The sequence below is a fragment of the Oratosquilla oratoria genome, chromosome 6, assembly GCF_046742065.1.
Source record: "Oratosquilla oratoria isolate Oo_2021 chromosome 6, ASM4674206v1, whole genome shotgun sequence".
Classification (NCBI taxonomy): domain Eukaryota; kingdom Metazoa; phylum Arthropoda; class Malacostraca; order Stomatopoda; family Squillidae; genus Oratosquilla; species Oratosquilla oratoria.
Window position 1 is genome coordinate 85,187,996 of NC_134782.1, and position 19,783 is coordinate 85,207,778.

The 19,783-nt window shown below is 38.8% G+C and overlaps 1 protein-coding gene across 3 annotated transcripts in view; it reads left to right on the forward strand.

Moving 5' to 3' along the window:
* The window catches only part of LOC143026680 (uncharacterized), a 37,996-nt gene that overhangs the window by 11,132 nt on the left and 7,081 nt on the right, over positions 1-19,783 (forward strand). For 2 of the 3 annotated variants that reach the window (XM_076187485.1, XM_076187487.1), the window contains exons 3-5: positions 12,135-12,333; positions 15,656-15,849; positions 17,063-17,174. In XM_076187485.1, coding sequence (XP_076043600.1) covers positions 12,135-12,333; positions 15,656-15,849; positions 17,063-17,086 — 417 coding nt within the window. In that variant the 3' untranslated portion in view covers positions 17,087-17,174. The remainder of the gene's footprint in view (positions 1-12,134; positions 12,334-15,655; positions 15,850-17,062; positions 17,175-19,783) is intronic. The other variant, XM_076187486.1, reaches the window with a different exon arrangement.

Consider the following 19,783-nt stretch of genomic DNA (forward strand, 5'->3'; position numbering starts at 1 on the left):
TTCCTTTTTCACTCTGTTTCTAATCCAATAATTATATGCATCATGTCCTACACTGTTGGGTGGTAGTGGACCTTTTAATTTTGTTTCTACAATTCCCATTATGTCTGGTTCTTTTTCTTTCAAATAATCATTCAGCTCATTCAATCCTGTTATTAATCCATCTATATTTGTGTAAGACACTCTTAGTTTTCTGCCACTTCCATTGTGTTCTCTGTTTCCCTTTTGTTTTTCTCTTGTATGTCGACTTTCTTTAGTTTCATATTCACTACTCTCCAATAGAATCTCTCTTTTTCTGACTCCGTTCTTATCTCGTTTTTTTTTCCTTAGCTTCAAGTCTTTTCTGTTTTTCTTCCTCTCTTTCCTCTTTATTCATTTCCTTTTTTATCCATACCTTTTTATATTGTTCACTTGTTGCTAGTTTCCCTGTTTTGGATAAGATATTCTCAGCCGTAGTTTGTGACCTGAATTTAATCTTAATTGGTCTGGTTTTGTCTGTACTATATTTCCCGAGCCTGAATTTCTCTTCGATTTGTTTCATTATTTCTGGTTCATCTTCCTGAACTAATTCTAGTAAATTTCTTACTTTTTCATTTTCCTCTTTGATTCTTGTGGTTCTATCTGGGTTATGTTTCTCTTCCATTCCTAATATAATTATACATTTCTTTCTGTCTGCTAAGTCTCTTACTATATTCTCCTTCTGTCTCATCACTTTAATAACTGAGTTTTCAGTTTGTTCATTCATTTGCTGTCTGATTATGTCAGTGAATGCAACTTTGCTATTTTCTTGATTTTTTTTCCAACCCTCCTTGTTCTCCTTATTATTCTCTATTAAGACTTTATTCTCATCTTTTACTTCTTTTAACTGTTTTTTTAATTCTTCAATTTCCTTAGTTAAGTTTTTGTTCGCCTTCTCTAGTTCTTCCAATTTTTCAACCCTCCGTATAATGTTGTTAACATGACCGAACCTACGCTCCAAGTCCTCGATCATCTTATCGACCTTCTCTTCTAGTCTTGTCAGTCGGGGGGGTGGGGGTGTGTGTTTGTGTCCCCCCCACCCTCTTTAAATCCCTGGAAAATATTCTCATCACTTTCTACTGTATTGCTCTTATCTATACTTCTAATCTTTACATTTTTATTAGACATTTCATCGTCGCTCAGCTGGTCGGGGGGTCGTTTGTTTACCTTTCACCTGTCTGCCTGGGCCAAGTCCTCTCCTTCCTCATTTCCTTCCATTTCCCTCAGCAATCCCTCCCCTTCTCCTCTTTCCCTACTTTCCCACTACCCCACGAGCAATTTCCCCCCACCCTGTAAATACAATAGGCACTTCTCTTTGCGTTGGGATCCACGAAACTTCAATTTTCTTCAGAACGTCTTCTAAGCCGTCCGTTCGTTGAAGTGTGTGTGTGCGCGTGTGTGCACCCAATCTACATACGGTAGAGCAAAGGTGAAATTATAATTTCCCCCATTGAAATTCGGAGTATGTTGTTATTGTTGATGCTTTTATTTCTTTATGTCAATAATCAACAATATATTGTATACATCTATACCCCTAAGTCCCATTGACTCCATCGGGAGTCACTAGGAAAAAATAATTTGAATAAAATCAGCTTTTAAGAAAACAATTTAACACAAGTTTTTTTTGAAGGGGAATATAGGTTATTTTTAATTTAGAGGGTAATGAATGTGTAAGGTGACATTTACTATTTTCTAAAAATTAAATAGTGTGTAAGGGTGAATTGCGCAAAATCACTGAAAATTCAAATCAAAAGAAAAGTTATGAAATTTTAGAGAATCATCATTTTGCTTCATAGACAAGTAGTATCTACTGATATCTGTATCTTAAGACAATTTAAAGTTAAAATAATCATGTAGATAGATTATAAAGAATATTTCAAAACATGACTCCTCAGGGAGTCAATGGTACTGCCTGGGTTAAGGTCACAGATGGTAGTAGAAGACATATTTGAAAAAATAGGCAACTTGGCAAAGAGTGAAAAATACAATAAGATATGGATAAAAAAGAGAAATGAGTAATGAGGAATTAGAAAAAGAAAAGTCACTAAGAGAAGCAAAGGAAAAAAACTTGATGAGAACGGAGACAGAATGCAAAGAATCCCATTGGAGAGTAATCAACATGAGATTGAGACAATGGCACATCAAAACGAAAAAACCAAGGACAGAAAAAATAATGGAGAAGGAAGAAAACTAAAAGTGGCCTATACTAACATTGACGGATTAATTTCAGGTCTGAATGAACTCAATGATTATCTGTTAGAAGAAAAACCAGACATAATGGGAATTGTAGAGACTAAACTAAGAGGTGAAATACCATCCATCGTTATTGGACAAGGCCTATACAATTACTGGATAAAAAACAGGGAGGGGGAATCATGTTCTTGGCCAAGAAAGACCTAAACGTGACAAAAATTGCAGAGGGCAAAGGTAATGTTGAACTGATCATGATAAAAGTCGAAGGCAAGAATATGAAAAGTAGAAAGTTTGTGGTGACCTATGTGCCCCCAAAAACGAATGCTTGGAAAGAGAACAAACATACAAAAATGCTAGAAGATACAAGAAAATCACTAAATGAGACACTAATGGGTAAGGGTAACCTGGTAATTATGGGGGACTTCAATTGCAAAGAAATTTGTTGGGACAACATGACAGTGCGAGGAGATGACTTGTGGGGTAACGTACTGCTAGACATGACCATGGAGTACACAATGACCCAATGGGTCAGTGAAAACACAAGGTACAGAAACAATGAAGAGCCATCGAAACTAGATCTAATATTTACAACAGAATCTGAAATAGTGGACAAAGTCCACTACAAGACACCAATTGGAAAGAGTGACCATGTACTCATCATAACTGTACTAAAGGAAGAAATAGACATGGAGAGGAATGAGAAGCATAGGAAAGGAAGATTGATGTACAACAAAACAGACTTTGCAAAACTAAAGACATTCTTCCGGAATGCAAACTGGGAAAAATTCTATATGGAAGAGACAACAGTGGAAGAGATATGGAATATATTGATGGATAATTACAATGAAGGGGTAAACAGGCATGTACCAAGACAAAAGCAAGAGAGTACATTAAATGTTGGTTCAACAAAAGATGCAGTGAGGCAAAAGACAGAAGGGACAAAGCTTGGAAAAAGTGGAGAAAGGACAAAAAACAAAGCAAATGGCAAATTTATATAAACTATAGAAATGAGTATGTTAATGTGAGAAGAGAGGAAAAAAGGAACCATGAGAAGGATATTATAGATAAGTGCAAAGATCAACCCAAGCTATTCTATCGGTATGTGAATGGTAAACTTAAAACCAAACAGGAAATGGTGAAACTACGCCAAGGAAATATAGAATACACAGAAGAATTAGAGATGGCCAAAGTCATGAACAACCACTTTAAATCTGTCTTCACCAAAGAGAAAATACAAAATTGGGACGTAGATAATAATAAGCAATCTCCCCACATGAGTGAGTTTACAATATCACAAAAAGAAATATCAGAACATCTATCAAAACTGGACGTCAGAAAATCACATGGCCCAGATGGTATTGCAAATTGGATTCTAAAGGAATGCAAAGAAGAACTAACAGACAAAATACACATTATAATAAATAGCTCACTCAAAGAGGGAAAGATACCTAATGACTGGAAAAATGCTAACATTGTACCAATATATAAAGGAGGAAACAAGGAAGAACCCACCAACTATAGGCCAGTATCACTGACAAGCACTATAGCCAAAATTTGTGAGAAAATCATCAAGAATAGATGGGTAAAACATCTGGAAGACAACAACATATTAAACCCAAGACAATTCGGGTTCAGACAAGGAAGATCATGCACCACAAACTTATTATGCTTCTACTCAAGGCTAATAGACATAGTGCAAGAAATGGATGGGCTGATTGTGCATTCCTAGACTTGCAAAAAGCCTTTGACAAAGTACCACACAGAAAATTACTAAAAAAACTGGAACACATAGGAGGAATACAAGGGAACCTACTAAAATGGATGGAGGACTTCCTAACTGGTAGAAAGATGAAAGTAGTGCTCAGAGAAAAATATTCAGATTGGAAAGAGGTGATCAGTGGAGTACAGCAAGGATCTGTACTGGCACCAATAATGTTTGCTATCTATATGAATGACATGGATGAAGACGTGAACTGTTACATGAGCTTCTTTGCTGACGACGCCAAACTGTTAAGGAAAGTAGAAACTGATAAGGACTGAAGCACTGCAAGAAGACCTGAATAGGGTATGGAATTGGAGTCAGAAATGGGAAGTGGACTTTAATACTAAGAAGTGTAGCATAATGGAGTTTGGAAAAAACAAAAACAGAATATCAGGAAAATATACAATTGGAACCAAGGAAGTAAAGAAAGTAGGATCCGAAAAAGACTTGGGAGTAATTATCACAAACGACTTGTCCTATGATAAACAGATTAACAAAATTGTCGGGGAGACTTACAACTTGCTAAGATAAATAAAAGTGGCATTTGCATACTTGGACGAAGACATGATAAAAAAAAATATTGGTTACATTGATAAGGCCTAGACTAGAGTATGCGGCGACATTGTGGTCCCCCATTACCAAAAAGAATATAAAGAAAATAGAAAGAATCCAAAGAGCAGCTACAAAAATGGCACCTGCACTTGCAAACCTATCATACAAGGAGAGATTGGCTAAACTGGAGTTACCGACACTGGAGCAAAGAAGAGAGAGAGGTGACCTATTGACCATCTACAGAATCATGAAAAGCAGAGATACTTGATAGAGAGGACTTTACTGGGACAAGAGAAACACAAGAGGACATGGAAAGAAAATAAAAAAACATAACTATAGAAGAGAACTGAAGAAAAACAGTTTTCCACATAGAGTGGTGGACACTTGGAACAAACTGGATAATGAAATAGTATGCACAAAAACCATTCATGAGTTTAAAAGTAAACTAGACACTGCAAGATACAATGGCAGCACACCATGAGCATAGCTCCCCTTCCCACAAAATACAACTAGGTAAATACAACTAGGTAATAAATAAATACTTAGGTGTGACAACAAAAGACAAAAATTACTTGATACACAACAAAGAAGTGATAGAAAACATGCAAAAGCTAGTGAATATAACTCACTTGATGATAATGAAAAGTTGTAACAAAATGCTCATAGGTAAATCATACTGGAAGAGCATGGTACTGCCAGCAGTACTGTATGGCAGCAATGTAATACACTTCACAGAAAGAGAAATAGAGCAAATGAAAAAAAAAAAAATGAAAATGGAATGTACAGAAAGATCTTGGGAGCACCTTAAATATGCAGCATTATAAATACTATGAGGAGAAATATGAATATATACTATGAAAACGAGGATAGCAGAAGGGACTAGAATTTGTAAAAAACATAAGAGAGAGACAGTCACAATGGTCTATTAAAGAAAATAAGGGAGGATGTAAGGGAAGACACTAACTAGAAATGGAACAAAATAACACAAAAATGTATGATTGAAAATTATATGCCAACACAAGGGGTAAAAATCATGAAAGTGAAAGAAATAACAAACACAATAAAGGAAGAGACCATGAATATAGAAAGTGGAAAAGAAGACTGGAGATATATAAAGAATGGAAAGTAGAAATAAAGGACAAAGATTGCTATTATATTAGACCAGTCAGTAATATGGTATAGACCAAGAAGTAACAGCTTTCCATTAAGGAAAAGAATAATTCACCAGAAGGAAAAGAGATTATGCAAACTGTGCAACAGTGAGGAGGAGGAGTAAGACCTAATACACTGAGTCTGAGAGGAACTAGGGCAACAAAGGAGTAGAAATAGAAATTTAAATAAAAACAAAAACAACAATGAATTAGGAGTAGGGGAATTAATATTTGAGAGAACAAATGTAGAACGTAAAAAAGAAGATTGATATTATAACTATGGAAAATAATAGAAAGGAAGATGAAGGGAACGGAAGATTTCTTGATTGAAGAAGAAATTTAAAGGGATGAACATCACCAATGGCAGTGAAAGTGATTATGAGGCTGTAGGTCTGCAAGTCAGCAGTACAATAATAAAAGACAATTGTCTGACAGTTGTCAGAATAATCTTTATAAAGTAGGGCTACCATTTTCATTAGTTTCAGTAGGTGATTAGTATTATTTTTAGAGAAAATGTAATTGTATTATTTTAGTTATGCACACCTATGCAATATAGCATTAAAGATTAAATATTAATTGTGTAAATTATAATACATGAACATAATGATTTTCTTGGCAGAAATAAATAACAAAAAACCTTGCTACCAACAAATCTACTGAGAATAAACACCTTGTGAGATCGAAACCTTTATTAGTACTATGTTTCGCTTGTTACAGCTTTTTCAAGTACAGACATGACACACACTCTGAGCACATATAAGCCAACAGGGAAGGAACTGGGAGAGGTTATCAGGGAGGGGTGGGTGGTAGGTGGAGGGGGAGGAGGGGGACGGGTGGGACTTGGTGGAGACAAAGGAGGACATTTCGGACAGTTTGTTGAAGTGGACTAAGGGGGACATTTCATACATTTATTTAATGCGGGTAACAGATGGATTATAGGAGGGGCGATGTTAAACATGCCTCTGTTCTGCTCAATGGTTTTGAAGCTTTGAATGGCGGCCGCTTCGAGGCATTTTCTCCTCATCCTATCTGGTTCACTAAACAGAAGTTCTGCGTTATCCCAATCCATCAGGTGGTCGTTGGTGTTCCGGTGGATAACACAGGCGTTGGTGGTGATGTTGTTCCGGGAATCGTAGCGATGCTCCCGGATCCGGGTCTTCAGGTCACGGGAAGTCTCGCCGATGTATACTTTATCACATCCAGCACAGGGTATGCGGTAGACACCAGCGTTTTTTCCCCACATCTCGTCCTGGCTGTCATTCCTTCTTGAAAGCTCTTTGATAGTTCTGCTGGACTGGCCCACTACCTGAATGTTGCAACGCCCAAGTGTCCGGGTGAGGGTGGCGGTGACGCTGCTGGCTGGAAGGATAAGCCTCCTAGCTGGATCTTTTGTTGGTTCCCGCCCTTCCATTATTTTGAGTGCCTTTTTCTTACACTGGTGGATGATGCACTCTGGATATTTTAATTTATGAAAAACCTCCTTTATGTGCCTAAACTCGTCCTCTAAGAATTCAGGGCTACAAATTCTGAGAGCTCTGAGGTAGAAACCTATGACTACACCTTTTTTAATACTGAGGTCATGGTGGGATAGGAAGTGAGTCAAATCGTCCCCCTTAGTCCACTTCAACAAACTGTCCGAAATGTCCTCCTTTGTCTCCACCAAGTCCCACCCGTCCCCCTCCTCCCCCTCCACCTACCACCCACCCCTCCCTGATAACCTCTCCCAGTTCCTTCCCTGTTGGCTTATATGTGCTCAGAGTGTGTGTCATGTCTGTACTTGAAAAAGCTGTAACAAGCGAAACGTAGTACTAATAAAGGTTTCGATCTCACAAGGTGTTTATTCTCACAGTCTTGTCGGCTTTTGCCATTGTGATTCAACAAATCTACTAACGAACAAAGCCGCTAGGGTACGGTCCAAAATGCCATGTTGGTCTGTCCAGTCTAGTCACTGCCAGTTAGATCAGAGGTTCTCAAAGTGGGGGTCCTGACCCCCAGAGGGGTCGCGAAATAATTTTAAGGGGTCGCGATCAAAATCGTGCAACCCCTCCTCCTCCTCTTCCTCCCACTACTCATCCTAATGCATCATAGTACTTGTCAGTAGTGGTCGATGTGCCCGATGTTCGATCATAAAACCACGTTATGTATGCATGCTTTCTTATGCATGCCTCACTAATAATATTGTAATATTGATAATAGTTACCACTTTGTAATGTGCATCCTCACTTCAGAAAGTTTTACTTTAGAATTATTCGTGTAGTTACAGGTGGCATATGCACTCAGTAAAGGCGTGTATTTTGTGAGAAGGCCGTTAGTATCGTTTTGAAAGGTTCGTGTAACTCTACTCTCTTGACATCGTTACTCTTTAGCCAGCGCCATGGAACGGTGGCTAATTTATAGATCTACAAGCAAGGACACATCAACAGATATCACTGAAGCATCTGATGATGTTAATTCTGAGCAACCAAGCACTTCAAGTGGAATAAAGTCCATGACAGTCATAATGCAAAAACATACCAGTGTGATCGACCATCCAAGCGCCAAAAATATCAGAAAGAATTCATACAGTATGGATTTACTTGCTGTACAGTTAATGATATTCATCATCCTCAGTGTATTCTGTGTTTTGAGGTTCTTGCACACGAAAGCCTGAAACCATCAAAAATGAAAAGACACTTGCAAACCAAACATCCAGATCATGCTCAAAAAACAAAAGACTTTTTCCAATGAAAGGAAAAATATCTACAAGGACAAAAGCAGGTGATAACACAGGGAACTACAACTCCTGCCAAAGCTCAAACGGCATCATATGCGGTTGCATACCTAATTGCACAGAGGAAAGAGGCACACACAATTGGTGAAGACCTCAAAGGCTGCTGCAGTGGCAATGTGTCGAGCTATGCATGGAGAAAAAGTGGCCAGTGACCTTGATACCATCCCTCTGTCAAACGACACCATTGCAGATGATATTCGGTGTCAACTGATTGAAAGAGTGAAGAATGTGAGGTATGCTTTGCAGATTGATGAGTCAATTGACATCTCAAATTCTGCTCAGTTACTCGTAGTCATAAGATACAGTTTTGATGGAAGACTCCATGAAGACATACTGTTTTGCTCTACTCTGGAAGGAACATGCACTGGGGATGCTATTTTCACAGAGTTAGACAGCAAGCTACGTGAGATGGGATTGCCGTGGGACCAATGTGTCAGTGTATGCACAGACGGGGCTGGGGAAATGCTAGGTAAAAGGAAAGGATTAAGAGGAAAAATCATGCAGATGGCTCCTAATGTGAATTTCACTCATTGTAATATTCATCGGGAAGCTCTTGCCAGTAAGGCTCTTGTTCCAGAGCTAAACAGTGTTCTTGAAACTGCAATTAAAATAGTCAATTTCATAAAGTCACGGCCACTGAACGCCAGATTGTTTGCCATACTTTGTAAGGACATGGGTTTGGACTATAAGGCTTTATTGCTCCACACAGAGGCCAGGTGGCTCTCCCGAGGCAAAGTTCTCACATGCCTGTATCAGGTGAGGGATGAAGTTTGTCTCTTTCTTCTTGAATGTGGGTCCACACTCAGTGTTCATTTGTGTGACTCCATATGGCTAGCAAAACTTGCATATCTTGCAAGCATATATGAAAAACTGAATGAGCTGAACTTGTCAATACAAGGCCCAGACACAAACATTTTGACAATGTCCAACAAAGTAAATACATTCAGAAGGAAGCTAGAACAATGGGCTGTGAGATCTGAAGAGGGAAATGTTGAAAGGTTTCCCTTGCTGGAAGAATTTGTTGAAGAGAATGAATTACACGCATGTTTGGATAACATGAGAGGAGCAATCACCACTCACCTTCGAAGCCTCTTTGACCACTTCAAAAAGTACTTCAAGGAAGAGACAACTCTACGACAACATGACTGGATTTGACAGCCATTCACTGCTACCGGGAGTCACTTACCATCAGATCTGGAGGATGCTCTGCTTGAACTTTCGAGTGATGGAACCTTACGGATGAAGTTTGAGTCGACAACACTGGACAAGTTTTGGATATCAGTGGCAGAAGAATATCCAGGATTATCCAAGACCGCAATGAATGTACTGACGCCTTTCGGATTGACCTACCTTTGTGAAATTACATTTTCCGCGCTAACATACATAAAAACAAGTACCGATCACGACTGTGTTGAGGATGATCTCCGTGTGACGGTTTCCAGCATTGCCCCACAGGCTGGAAATGTTGTGCTCCAAGAAGTAAGCCCATACTTCCCATTGTAAGTTGTTCAGCCTTTAAAGATGGTGAGAGAGAGAGAGAGAGATAGAGATATACAAGCTTACATACGTACATGCATATATACATACATACGTGTGCACGTACATAGGCTACATGCATGCATACATACATACATACATACATACATACATACATACATGCATCCATACATAGACAGGCAAGCAGATACACGGAGACAGGGAAATGTGTTATAGTGATTGTCAGAAATTCATTGTTGTTGGGGAAGTGGGTCGCGACTCTATCGAAGTAATTTGTAGGCAGTTGCAACCAAAAAAATTTGAGAACCCCTGAGTTAGATGATGGCCTTCACATTGTAGACTGGGTGTTCTCCAACGCCAGCTGATGTTAATAAGCGCTGTTACAAAGATAATAGGGCCTCCTTGGACTTTATGAGAGAACACAGGGTTCTGCCATCGTCAGTTAATTACCCAAGATACAATAATAATCAGTCCATCAACATCCGTGACGACGACGACCTGGATGATCTTTAGAATTTGAGGTACCTAATTACTAAATATAGGATAAGGTTATGTAGGTTAGTTACATTAGGTAGGTTAGGTTAGAATTGACGAATTTATCATCCTTTCATTTCTTCAACCTCGGTATCTATCAAAACAAACATGGCATATCATTCAACTGCCGCAACTTCATTCTACACAGTTTCTCACATTAACACATGGTTAAAGGTACCTCTATTTACACGGAAAATTTCTATTTACACAGGCACATTGGTGTCCATTACTGTGTGGAGAATCAAATCCCGCACTGCCATCTTGTTGACGTCACCATTCACGCGCTGTGTTGTGTGCACAACTGGTCCTTCTTTCAGTGCCTACCCCTTGGTATTGTACTGTTTGTACCTTTAAAATGTCTCCAAAACAGGTGAGAAGTCCTACTGAAGCTGTTGCTCATAAGAAAACCAGCATCATGAATGAGAAAAAGATGGAAGTGATTCCCAAAGCTGCTCAAGGTTTTTGTGTGTGTAAGCTGGTGAGAGAGTTTGGTATGCCTGAGTCAACAATAAGAACCATTCTTTTAAATGAAAATAAAATTCTGTCAGCTAATGTGTCTAAGGGTATAAGGTATGTAAGCACACATAAGAGGCCAGCATTGTTGGATGAGGTGGAAAGGTTATTGCTTGTGTGAATAGGGGAGAAGCAGCATAAGAGTGACAGCTTGAGTGAGGAAATGATATGTTCAAGGGCTCACCAAGTTTATGCCGACCTGCAGTTGTAACAGGCTGGTACCAATGGCTAGCTTACACCACCTTCAGTGCCCTTTACAGCCAGTAGGGGGTGGTTTGAGAAGTTTTGGCAACGTACGGGTATCCTCCTTCGGGGGGGGGGGGGCAGTAAGCCTCCATTACTGCACCACCTTCTCACTCCCATCCCCCTACACCAGCTGCAAGCCTTACCATCATTAGGTACAAAAGATGGCTTTTTTTCAATATATTTTTTACCTTGTAAGTGGTCTTTAACATTGATTTTTGGTGTTGCAGGAACATCATAATTGTACCTATTTAGGTCTGTTTGGTGACAGGCTTCATCATATCAGAGGGAAAAAAGTAGACTTTTTGGAGGTTGGAAATTGATTCATTGAATTAACATTGATTTCAATGGGAAATAGCATTTCCATTTACGCAAATTTCTATTTACGCAGAGGTGTATAGAATGGATGAATTGCATAAACATAGGTACCACTGTAGTCCGTCAGATCATGTATCCATCCTCACCCGATCCATTCTCATTTTAGCTCCTTGTGGATGAAGGGTCATTCCTGTCTCCCGCCGGCAGCCCTGGTCATAAGTAATACAGCTTATGACCTGGGCTGCTGGTGGGAGACAGGGAAGACCCTTCATCCACAAGGAGCTAAAATGAGAATGGAATGGGTGGGGGTGGATACATGCTTTGACGGACTACAATGGTACCTCTATTTATACAGGGCTGCTTAACTGACTACCTCACTTTTAAGAGGGAAAAAGCCCTTGGTATATGGAAAAGTCATGGTATTTCCATTCAAACACCTACACTGCTACTTGGCAGGAATATTGCTCTATATGGAGAAATTTAATCTACATGCAATTTCCATTTACATAAGGTTTTTTAGTAACACATCCCTCACATAACTGGCAAGTTTCCTGTATGATTGTTCAAATGCTATTTTCTTTTCCAGGATCAAATAGCTGATGCAGACATGGATGACCCATTGAAAATTGCTGCACCAACATTAAAGGAAGAAATTGTAATCAAGGAGGAACCACTTGATGAAAGTGAAATGTTCATTGATCCTGGTGCATTCTGTGTACCAACAGAAAAAGTAGGGGTCAAAAGAGAGAGAGATTCAAATGATGAAACAGAAACAGCAACAGAAGGTTTGTGTCAGAGTAGGTAATAAAAAAAATTATAGGCATCAGATTGACCCATTGAAGTAGCAAATGTTTTGGTATTTAGAGTACTCTGTACAATCAGTTTAGATATTTTCATATGTTAATTTTGTTTTAGTTTAGTAATTTATTATGCTAAATTTAGAGGGACATCACCCCTCGTTTCTTTAATAATAGTAATAATAATAATTTTATTTGGCATTGAATCAATATACATGAATTGCAGATAATGAAAAGAACACATAGTTCGGAAAAACAATTACAAATGCCGAGGATAACACAAAAAAGCATGTAAGCTTATTTCCATTGTGGTCCTCAATCGACTGATTTTCTACACTAAGTTACACAGACAAGATGCATAGGGGTTAAGGGGACCAGAGACAGTCATGAGTAATGCCAATCAGTACACATATGACACAAACATTATTAGATTTGCTAATACTACTAAAATGTTCGTAACACAGGATATTGCGACCAAAACTTGAGCACCATCACAATAAGAACATTGCATTATATGACACATAAACATTATTATAGATTTCCTAATACTACAAAAATGTTTGTAACACGTAAGATATTGAGACCAAAACTTGAGCACCATCATAGACAAAGACATAGACATAGAAGGGTCCCGGAAGAGGCTATTGAGCCTGTGACTCTGGCTCTAAATGACTAAAACTTAGGTCACCTGGGGTCTAGTGGTCACTGTGGTTTAGGTGTTTGTTATTTATTTGAGCTGTGTAATTGAATATTTGATCTTGATGTTTCCATACACTATCCAATCTCTTTTCAAAACTCACAACTGAATTTGCATTCACAACATGATCAGGAAGACTATTCCAGTTGTTCACAACACGACTGCAGAAAGTGAATTTCCTGATGTCCAATCTTGGGCGCTGCTTGTAGATCCTCTTGGTGTGTCCTCGAGTCACTGAACCGGCAAGTTCAATAAATAATCCCCTGCTCACTTCACTATTATATAAATTGTTCACAATTTTAAAGGTTTCTATCATGTCCCCTCTTGATCTACGGTATGATAGTGTAGGAAGATCTAATTTCCTCAATCGTTCAGGGTAAGGCAAATCCTTCAGGCTAGGGACCAACTTTGTTGCTCTTCTTTGAACTGCTTCCACAGCCTCAATGTCCTTTTTCTTGTATGGACACCATACCTGATTAGCATATTCCAAATGTGGTCAGACTAGTGCAGTGTATAATGACTTGAATATGGTCTCGTTCAATGTTACGAAAGTTCTTATTAGCCCAACTAGTCTATTTGCCTTATTGATTTTCTCAGCCAAGTGTGCTGTGAACTTCAGCTCGTCATCAATTACAACTCCCAGATCCTTCTCTACTTTGATTCCTGTCAATTCTTCTTCCATAGAATATTTCCTATTGTCCACATTTGATTTCCCGATTCTCATCACACAGCACTTCTTGGGATGAAATCTCATCAGCCACTTCTCTGACCAGCTTCTCATCCTCACGAGATCTTCTTGCAATTTCTCACAGTCCTGGCTTTCATGAATCCTCCTGAATACTTTAGTGTCGTCTGCATATAAGAATAATTCGCTGTCGATTACAGAATCTGGCAAGTCATTAATATATAAAACAAACAGTAGCGGACCCAACACAGATCCCTGAGGTACACCGCTGACCACGTCCTTCCATTCTGACTCAACTCCATTGACAATCACTCTTTGTTTTCTATCATTGAGAAAGTCTGCTATCCATGACAAAATGTTTCCTCTGATGTTATAACTCTTGATCTTCTCAACTAGCCTTAACATCACAATAAGGAACATTGCATTATGCATCAGGAACAACAAAATAATGCTAAAAGGTACCAAAACAGTATGTGTGAGACCATATTAGTGTAGTACCATTAATGATATACAGTACTACATTATTCTACAGCTGTATCAGCAAGTGTAGGACAATAAAGGGGGAGTCCATCCCAGGGTAAGAGTAAATATTAAATTTTCATGAAAGCAGCAGTTGCCGACAAGACTGACGAGTTAAACACCATATGAGGACAGAGCCTTTATTTGTACGACATTTCGTTTATTATAGCTTTTTCAAGTATAAATTGAGATACACATGCTTGAGGTTAAATAAGAGGAATGGAGGGAACAGGGAAAGAAAGAAGTAGGAGGGAAGGAAGAGGAGGAGGAGAGGAGGGGGAGAAGGGGGATTGAATACTGGGAGAGATTGAGAAGGCTGGCCCAAACGTTCATGGGCATATAGCTCACAAAGGGTGGTTTAAAATTTAAAAAAAAATTCAAATAGGGGCATGTTCAACATCTCACCCCACATAATTTCTCTAATACCCATGGCCAACAAAATTTTAAACCACCCTTTGTGAGCAATTTGCCCTTGGATGTTTGGGCCAGCCTTCTCAACCTCTGGCAGTATTCAATCCCCCTGCTCCTCCTCTCCTCCTCCTCCTCCTCTTCCTTCCCCCCTACTTCTTTCTTTCCCTGTTCCCTCCATTCCTCTTATTTAATCTCAAGTATGTGTATCTCAACTTGTACTTGAAAAAGCTGTATTAAGCGAAACTTCATACAAATAAAGGCTCTGTCCTCATATGGTGTTTAAATATCAAATACCATGGGATAGAAGATAGCAGGCCATCAACATGTTATAGTGAATGCTATATTGCAGCTATTAATTAATTCCAAATTTTACCTGTACCTCAGGACTGAGTGGGCAATTACACATTAGTATGAGACATATACCATACTATGACAAGCAAAACAAAGGTGGAAACCAGTTTTGAACATCAAACATTGTTATACTAAGCTAAACCTCAGAAGGACAAAAGGGGAGGTCAGAACAGTTGAGTGAACACAGATTTGGATGGCATTACTCATGGAGTCTGGTACTAGTAGTACATAAAATCAAAGCTGTTCTTGGTCCATATCAGAGACATAGTAGTCCTTGACTTTTTTCTTAAAAGTAACCTTGCTATTTGACTGCTTAATGGACACAGGTAGTGAGTTCCATAGTTGAACACCTGTGAAGTGAAAGCTGTTTTTGGTGAAGGAACCTGCATTAGTTACAATAAAAGATCCTTTACTGTTCCGGGTTCGGTTTTCAGCAGATATTTGGTCTTAAAACTGCTGATGATAACATATGAAATAGGAAGACAGAGTTCTGTAAGAAGTTTGTATCAGAATTGCATATTACAGGATGGGGCAAAGAGGACAGAGGTTTTTAAAATGGCTGTTACTCAGCCCCAAGAGGAGGGACATATGTCAGGCAGGTACCATCTGATCCATTGAGTCTTAACTTTTTTTTTTTTTTTTTTCAGATGAAGACATGGCACTGTGGACAATAGAGCATCGAGTGTTTGCCTATGACAGTTATGTGAAGAATAACGAGTCTGTCACAGCAGTTCAGTGTGAGTTCGGGCGCCACTTCAACATTCATCAAAATGAGGCTGTTCCAACCCATAACACAATCTTATGTTGGGTGAATGCACTTCGTACACGAGGCACACTAATGGTAAGGACCCTGGAAAATGTACATGTATACACCTAGATCTTTTAATCCAACACTCACCAACTGCCACTTGTGCGGACATTTGGCCTAGGACATAAACTCACTTTAGGAATTGGCCCAGGATATAAAACACCAATTCCCAAAGTGGGTTTATGTCCTGGCCCCAAACATATGAACAAATGGTAGTTGGTGAATATTGGATTAAGAGACCTTGGTGTAAATGTGTAAACAAAAATCTTTGAGTGATTTGGTAGTACAGTACTGAAGGTTGTATAGTGTCTTCACACTGAATTTCACAAGTTCCCTACACCAAAATCTCAGTATAACTTCAAAGCTCACACATATGTAAGGAAACTAATAGTAATAGTCCAATAATACAATTACAAAAAATAGCCAAAAACATAAACTCATCTCAATAAGAGGGAGCTATGGAAAGGATTGTTTGCATTCTTCATTGACATTGAATACCATTGACTACTATGAATCTAAGAAGTGCCCAATAGCTAGATTGATTAGCCTCCCCCATTGAATAGAAACCCTAAAATACTTGGCCTTACATATGATAAGTGGGAGATAAGCCAGTTTTTGTTTGCTGATAACACTGCACTTGTAGCAGGATCAGAGAAGGGATTGAGGAAATTAGTGACAGAGTTTGGGAGGGTGTGCAAAAGAAGGAAGTTGAAGATAAATGTGGATAAAAGTAAGGTGATGACATGTACAAGGGGAGAAAGTGGCAGCAGACTGGAAGTGAATATTAAGTGAGAGACTGGAAGAAGTAGATAGTTTTAGATACTTGGGAGCGAATGTGGTGGGAAAGGGAGGAGTGGAGGTAGAGGTAGAATGTAGACTGAGAGAAGCAAGTAAATGCCTTGGGGGATTGAAAAGTGTAATAAGAAATAGACATTTGGGAATGGATGCTAAGAGGAGATAGCAGGAGGAATTTTGCCAACAGCATTGTGTGGGGCAGAAACATGGAACATTAGAGAGGAAGAGAGGAAAAGTTTGAATGTGTTTGAAATGATGTGCCTGTGTTGGATGCCCATTTCAGGATGGCTAAAGTCAGAATAACTAATTCTTTCACATTTTCAGGTGTCTTGGCATCCTGAATTACTTTTACCTTGTCTTGGGTCTTGTGTATAACCTATCCATCTATGATAAATCCCAAGTACTCTACTGATGGTACTTGCAATTGACACTTATTTTTGTGTACCTTCAGACCATTTTCCTGCATATGCTGTAGCACAGCTTTCATCCAGGTCTGGTGTTCATGGATATCTTTACCAGCTATTAAAATATCATCTACGATAAAGAAAACTCCTGGCATACAGGTGAATATTTTGTCCATGGTTTGCTGCCATAATGCAGGACTACTAGCTGCTTCATAAAGCAGTCTCTGAGAATGAAAGTCTTTAGTGTGTACTAACAGTGCATACTTCTTGTGATTTCTCATCCATATATAACCACTTGCTGAAAAACATGCTTTAAGTCTATTTTGGAAAATACCTTGCAATATCCTAAACAAGAGAACATTTCTGTCAGGTTTGGCAGTGGATGCTGTGCTACTTGGAGCTGAGGGTTCATTGTTACCTTGTAATCAACATAAAATTTTACTCCTCCATCATTTTTTGCTATTGGAACTAGAGGTGTACCCCAATCTGAGTATGTTGCTCTTACCCATTTTCCTGTAGCTTCTAATCTGTATCTCTTGTTCTACAACTGCCCTCAACAAAAAAGGTATTTGCCTAGGAGGACAAAATTTTGGCTCTGCATCTGGCTTCAGTGACAGGAAAGCTTTTACATTCTTTATTGTACCTTCACTTGTGAAAACTTCTTTGAACTATGCTAACAAATTTGTCAGTGAAGTATAGTCCTTCTCTAGTATATTAACCTTAAGAATATTTGGCCAATCTAGTTTAATTTTACTCAGCCAGTCAGTGCCCATTAAAGTCTGTACTGCACCCCTTACAATGATAAGTGGTAATCCTTTCACAAACTGGGACTGATACTCAACGTCTACATTTACTGAGCCAATTACATCGTTAGAATGATTGCTATATTCTTTAGGTACCTAGCTACTAGGTGTTGTTTCTATGTTAGGTAGTATTTTTGGTTACTTTTGCTGGTGCAATAGATACATCTCCTGCTGTATCTATCTGCATAACTACCAGCTTGTTGTTTATGCATACTGTTATCAATATCTTATTTCCATCCCTACTGATGGAATTGACTTGAAAAGCAAATTCTACTTCTCTTTCCTGGTCATGTGACCTGGTCAAACTATCACTGGTGTATGAGGGATAGTTTGGATATGATTCTTGTGTACTGTACATTTTTTTGTATTTATAATGCCCTTTCTTGGGTCTACATAATGTGCCAAAGTTCCCTATTTTACCAAACATGTAACATATTTGCCCACTGGTTAGACGTTTATTATACTCACTTGGGTAATGACCCTCTATACCACAATGGGGGGGATAATGACCCTCTGTACCATAATGGGGGGAGGATAATGACCCTCTATACTGTGTAGAGAACCGAACCCGGAACAGTCAAGAGTCTCTTATTGTACCTCATGCAGGACCCTTCACCAAAAACAGTTTTCACTTCACAGGTGCTCAGCTATGGAACTCACTACCTGTGTCCATTAAGGAGTCAAATAGCAAGGTTACCTTCAAGAAAAAAGTCAAGGGTTACTATATGTCTCAGCTATGGACAGAGAACAGCCTTGATTTTGTGTACTACTAGCTTAGTGAGGGATACCTGATTCCATGAGTAATACCATCCATATCTGCGTTCACTCATAACTGTTCTGACCTCCCCCTCTTTTTCTTGTTCTTCAGAAGTTTAGTTTAGTATAACAATGATTGATGTTTACAATTTGGTTTCCACCTTTGTTTTGCCAGTCTTAATATGGTATATGTCTCATGTAGGGTCCGAGAACAGTTATGATCTGACCTTTTTCCTCGTTCTCCTTGTTTTACTCATTCGAGTACTGGTCCCCTGTACCCTACCTCTGGTGCTTCAGGTTATATTGTACTACTCCCTAGTGCTCATACTAATTGCCCACTCCGTCCTGAGATTCAGGTTAAATGTTAGACTTAATTAATAGGTGACCCTAGCTGCAGTGTAGCATTCACTATAACTACATATTGTTACGGATGTAGAATATTGTAGTATATCATTAATGGTACTACTCTGATATAGTACTCACTCATACATGTTGATACAACTGTAGAATAATGCAGTATATCATTAATGGTACTACTCTGATATAGTACTCACTCATAATGTTTTGTTGTTCCTTTGCTTAATGCAATGTTCCTTTTTGTGATGGTGCTCAAATTTTTGGTCTCAATATTCCTATGTGTACAAACATTTTAGTAATATTAGCAAAACTATAACAATGTTTATGTGTCATATGTGTACTGACTGGTATTACTCATGATTGTCTCTGGTCCCCTTAACCCCCTACGTATATTGTCAGTGTGACTTAGTGTAGAATAACAATCTGATGAGGACCACAATGGAAATAAGCGTACATGCTTTTTGTGTTATCCACGGCAATTTGCTTTTATTTATTCTGAACTATGTGTTCTTGTCATTATTTGCACTTCATGTACATTGATTCATTGCCAAATAAAGTCTATCTATCTATCTATCTAATGACCCTATGTACCACAGCAGCTACACACCTATCCTACTTGACTGTCTATTTCCCTGAACCTGGTTAGGTTGTCTGTGTGCAACATTCTGGAACTGTGGTTTCTTTTTTGGTTGTACCATTGCTACCTTGCTTAACTGCTGCTTGATTAGGTTAGGTTTTTCCTTCTATACTACAGGCTTGCATATTTGCAGCTTCTAATGCTCTAGCTATCTCTTGTGCCTTACTTAGCATTAGATTAATTTCCTGCAGCATTCTCTCCCTGAATTCTTAGAA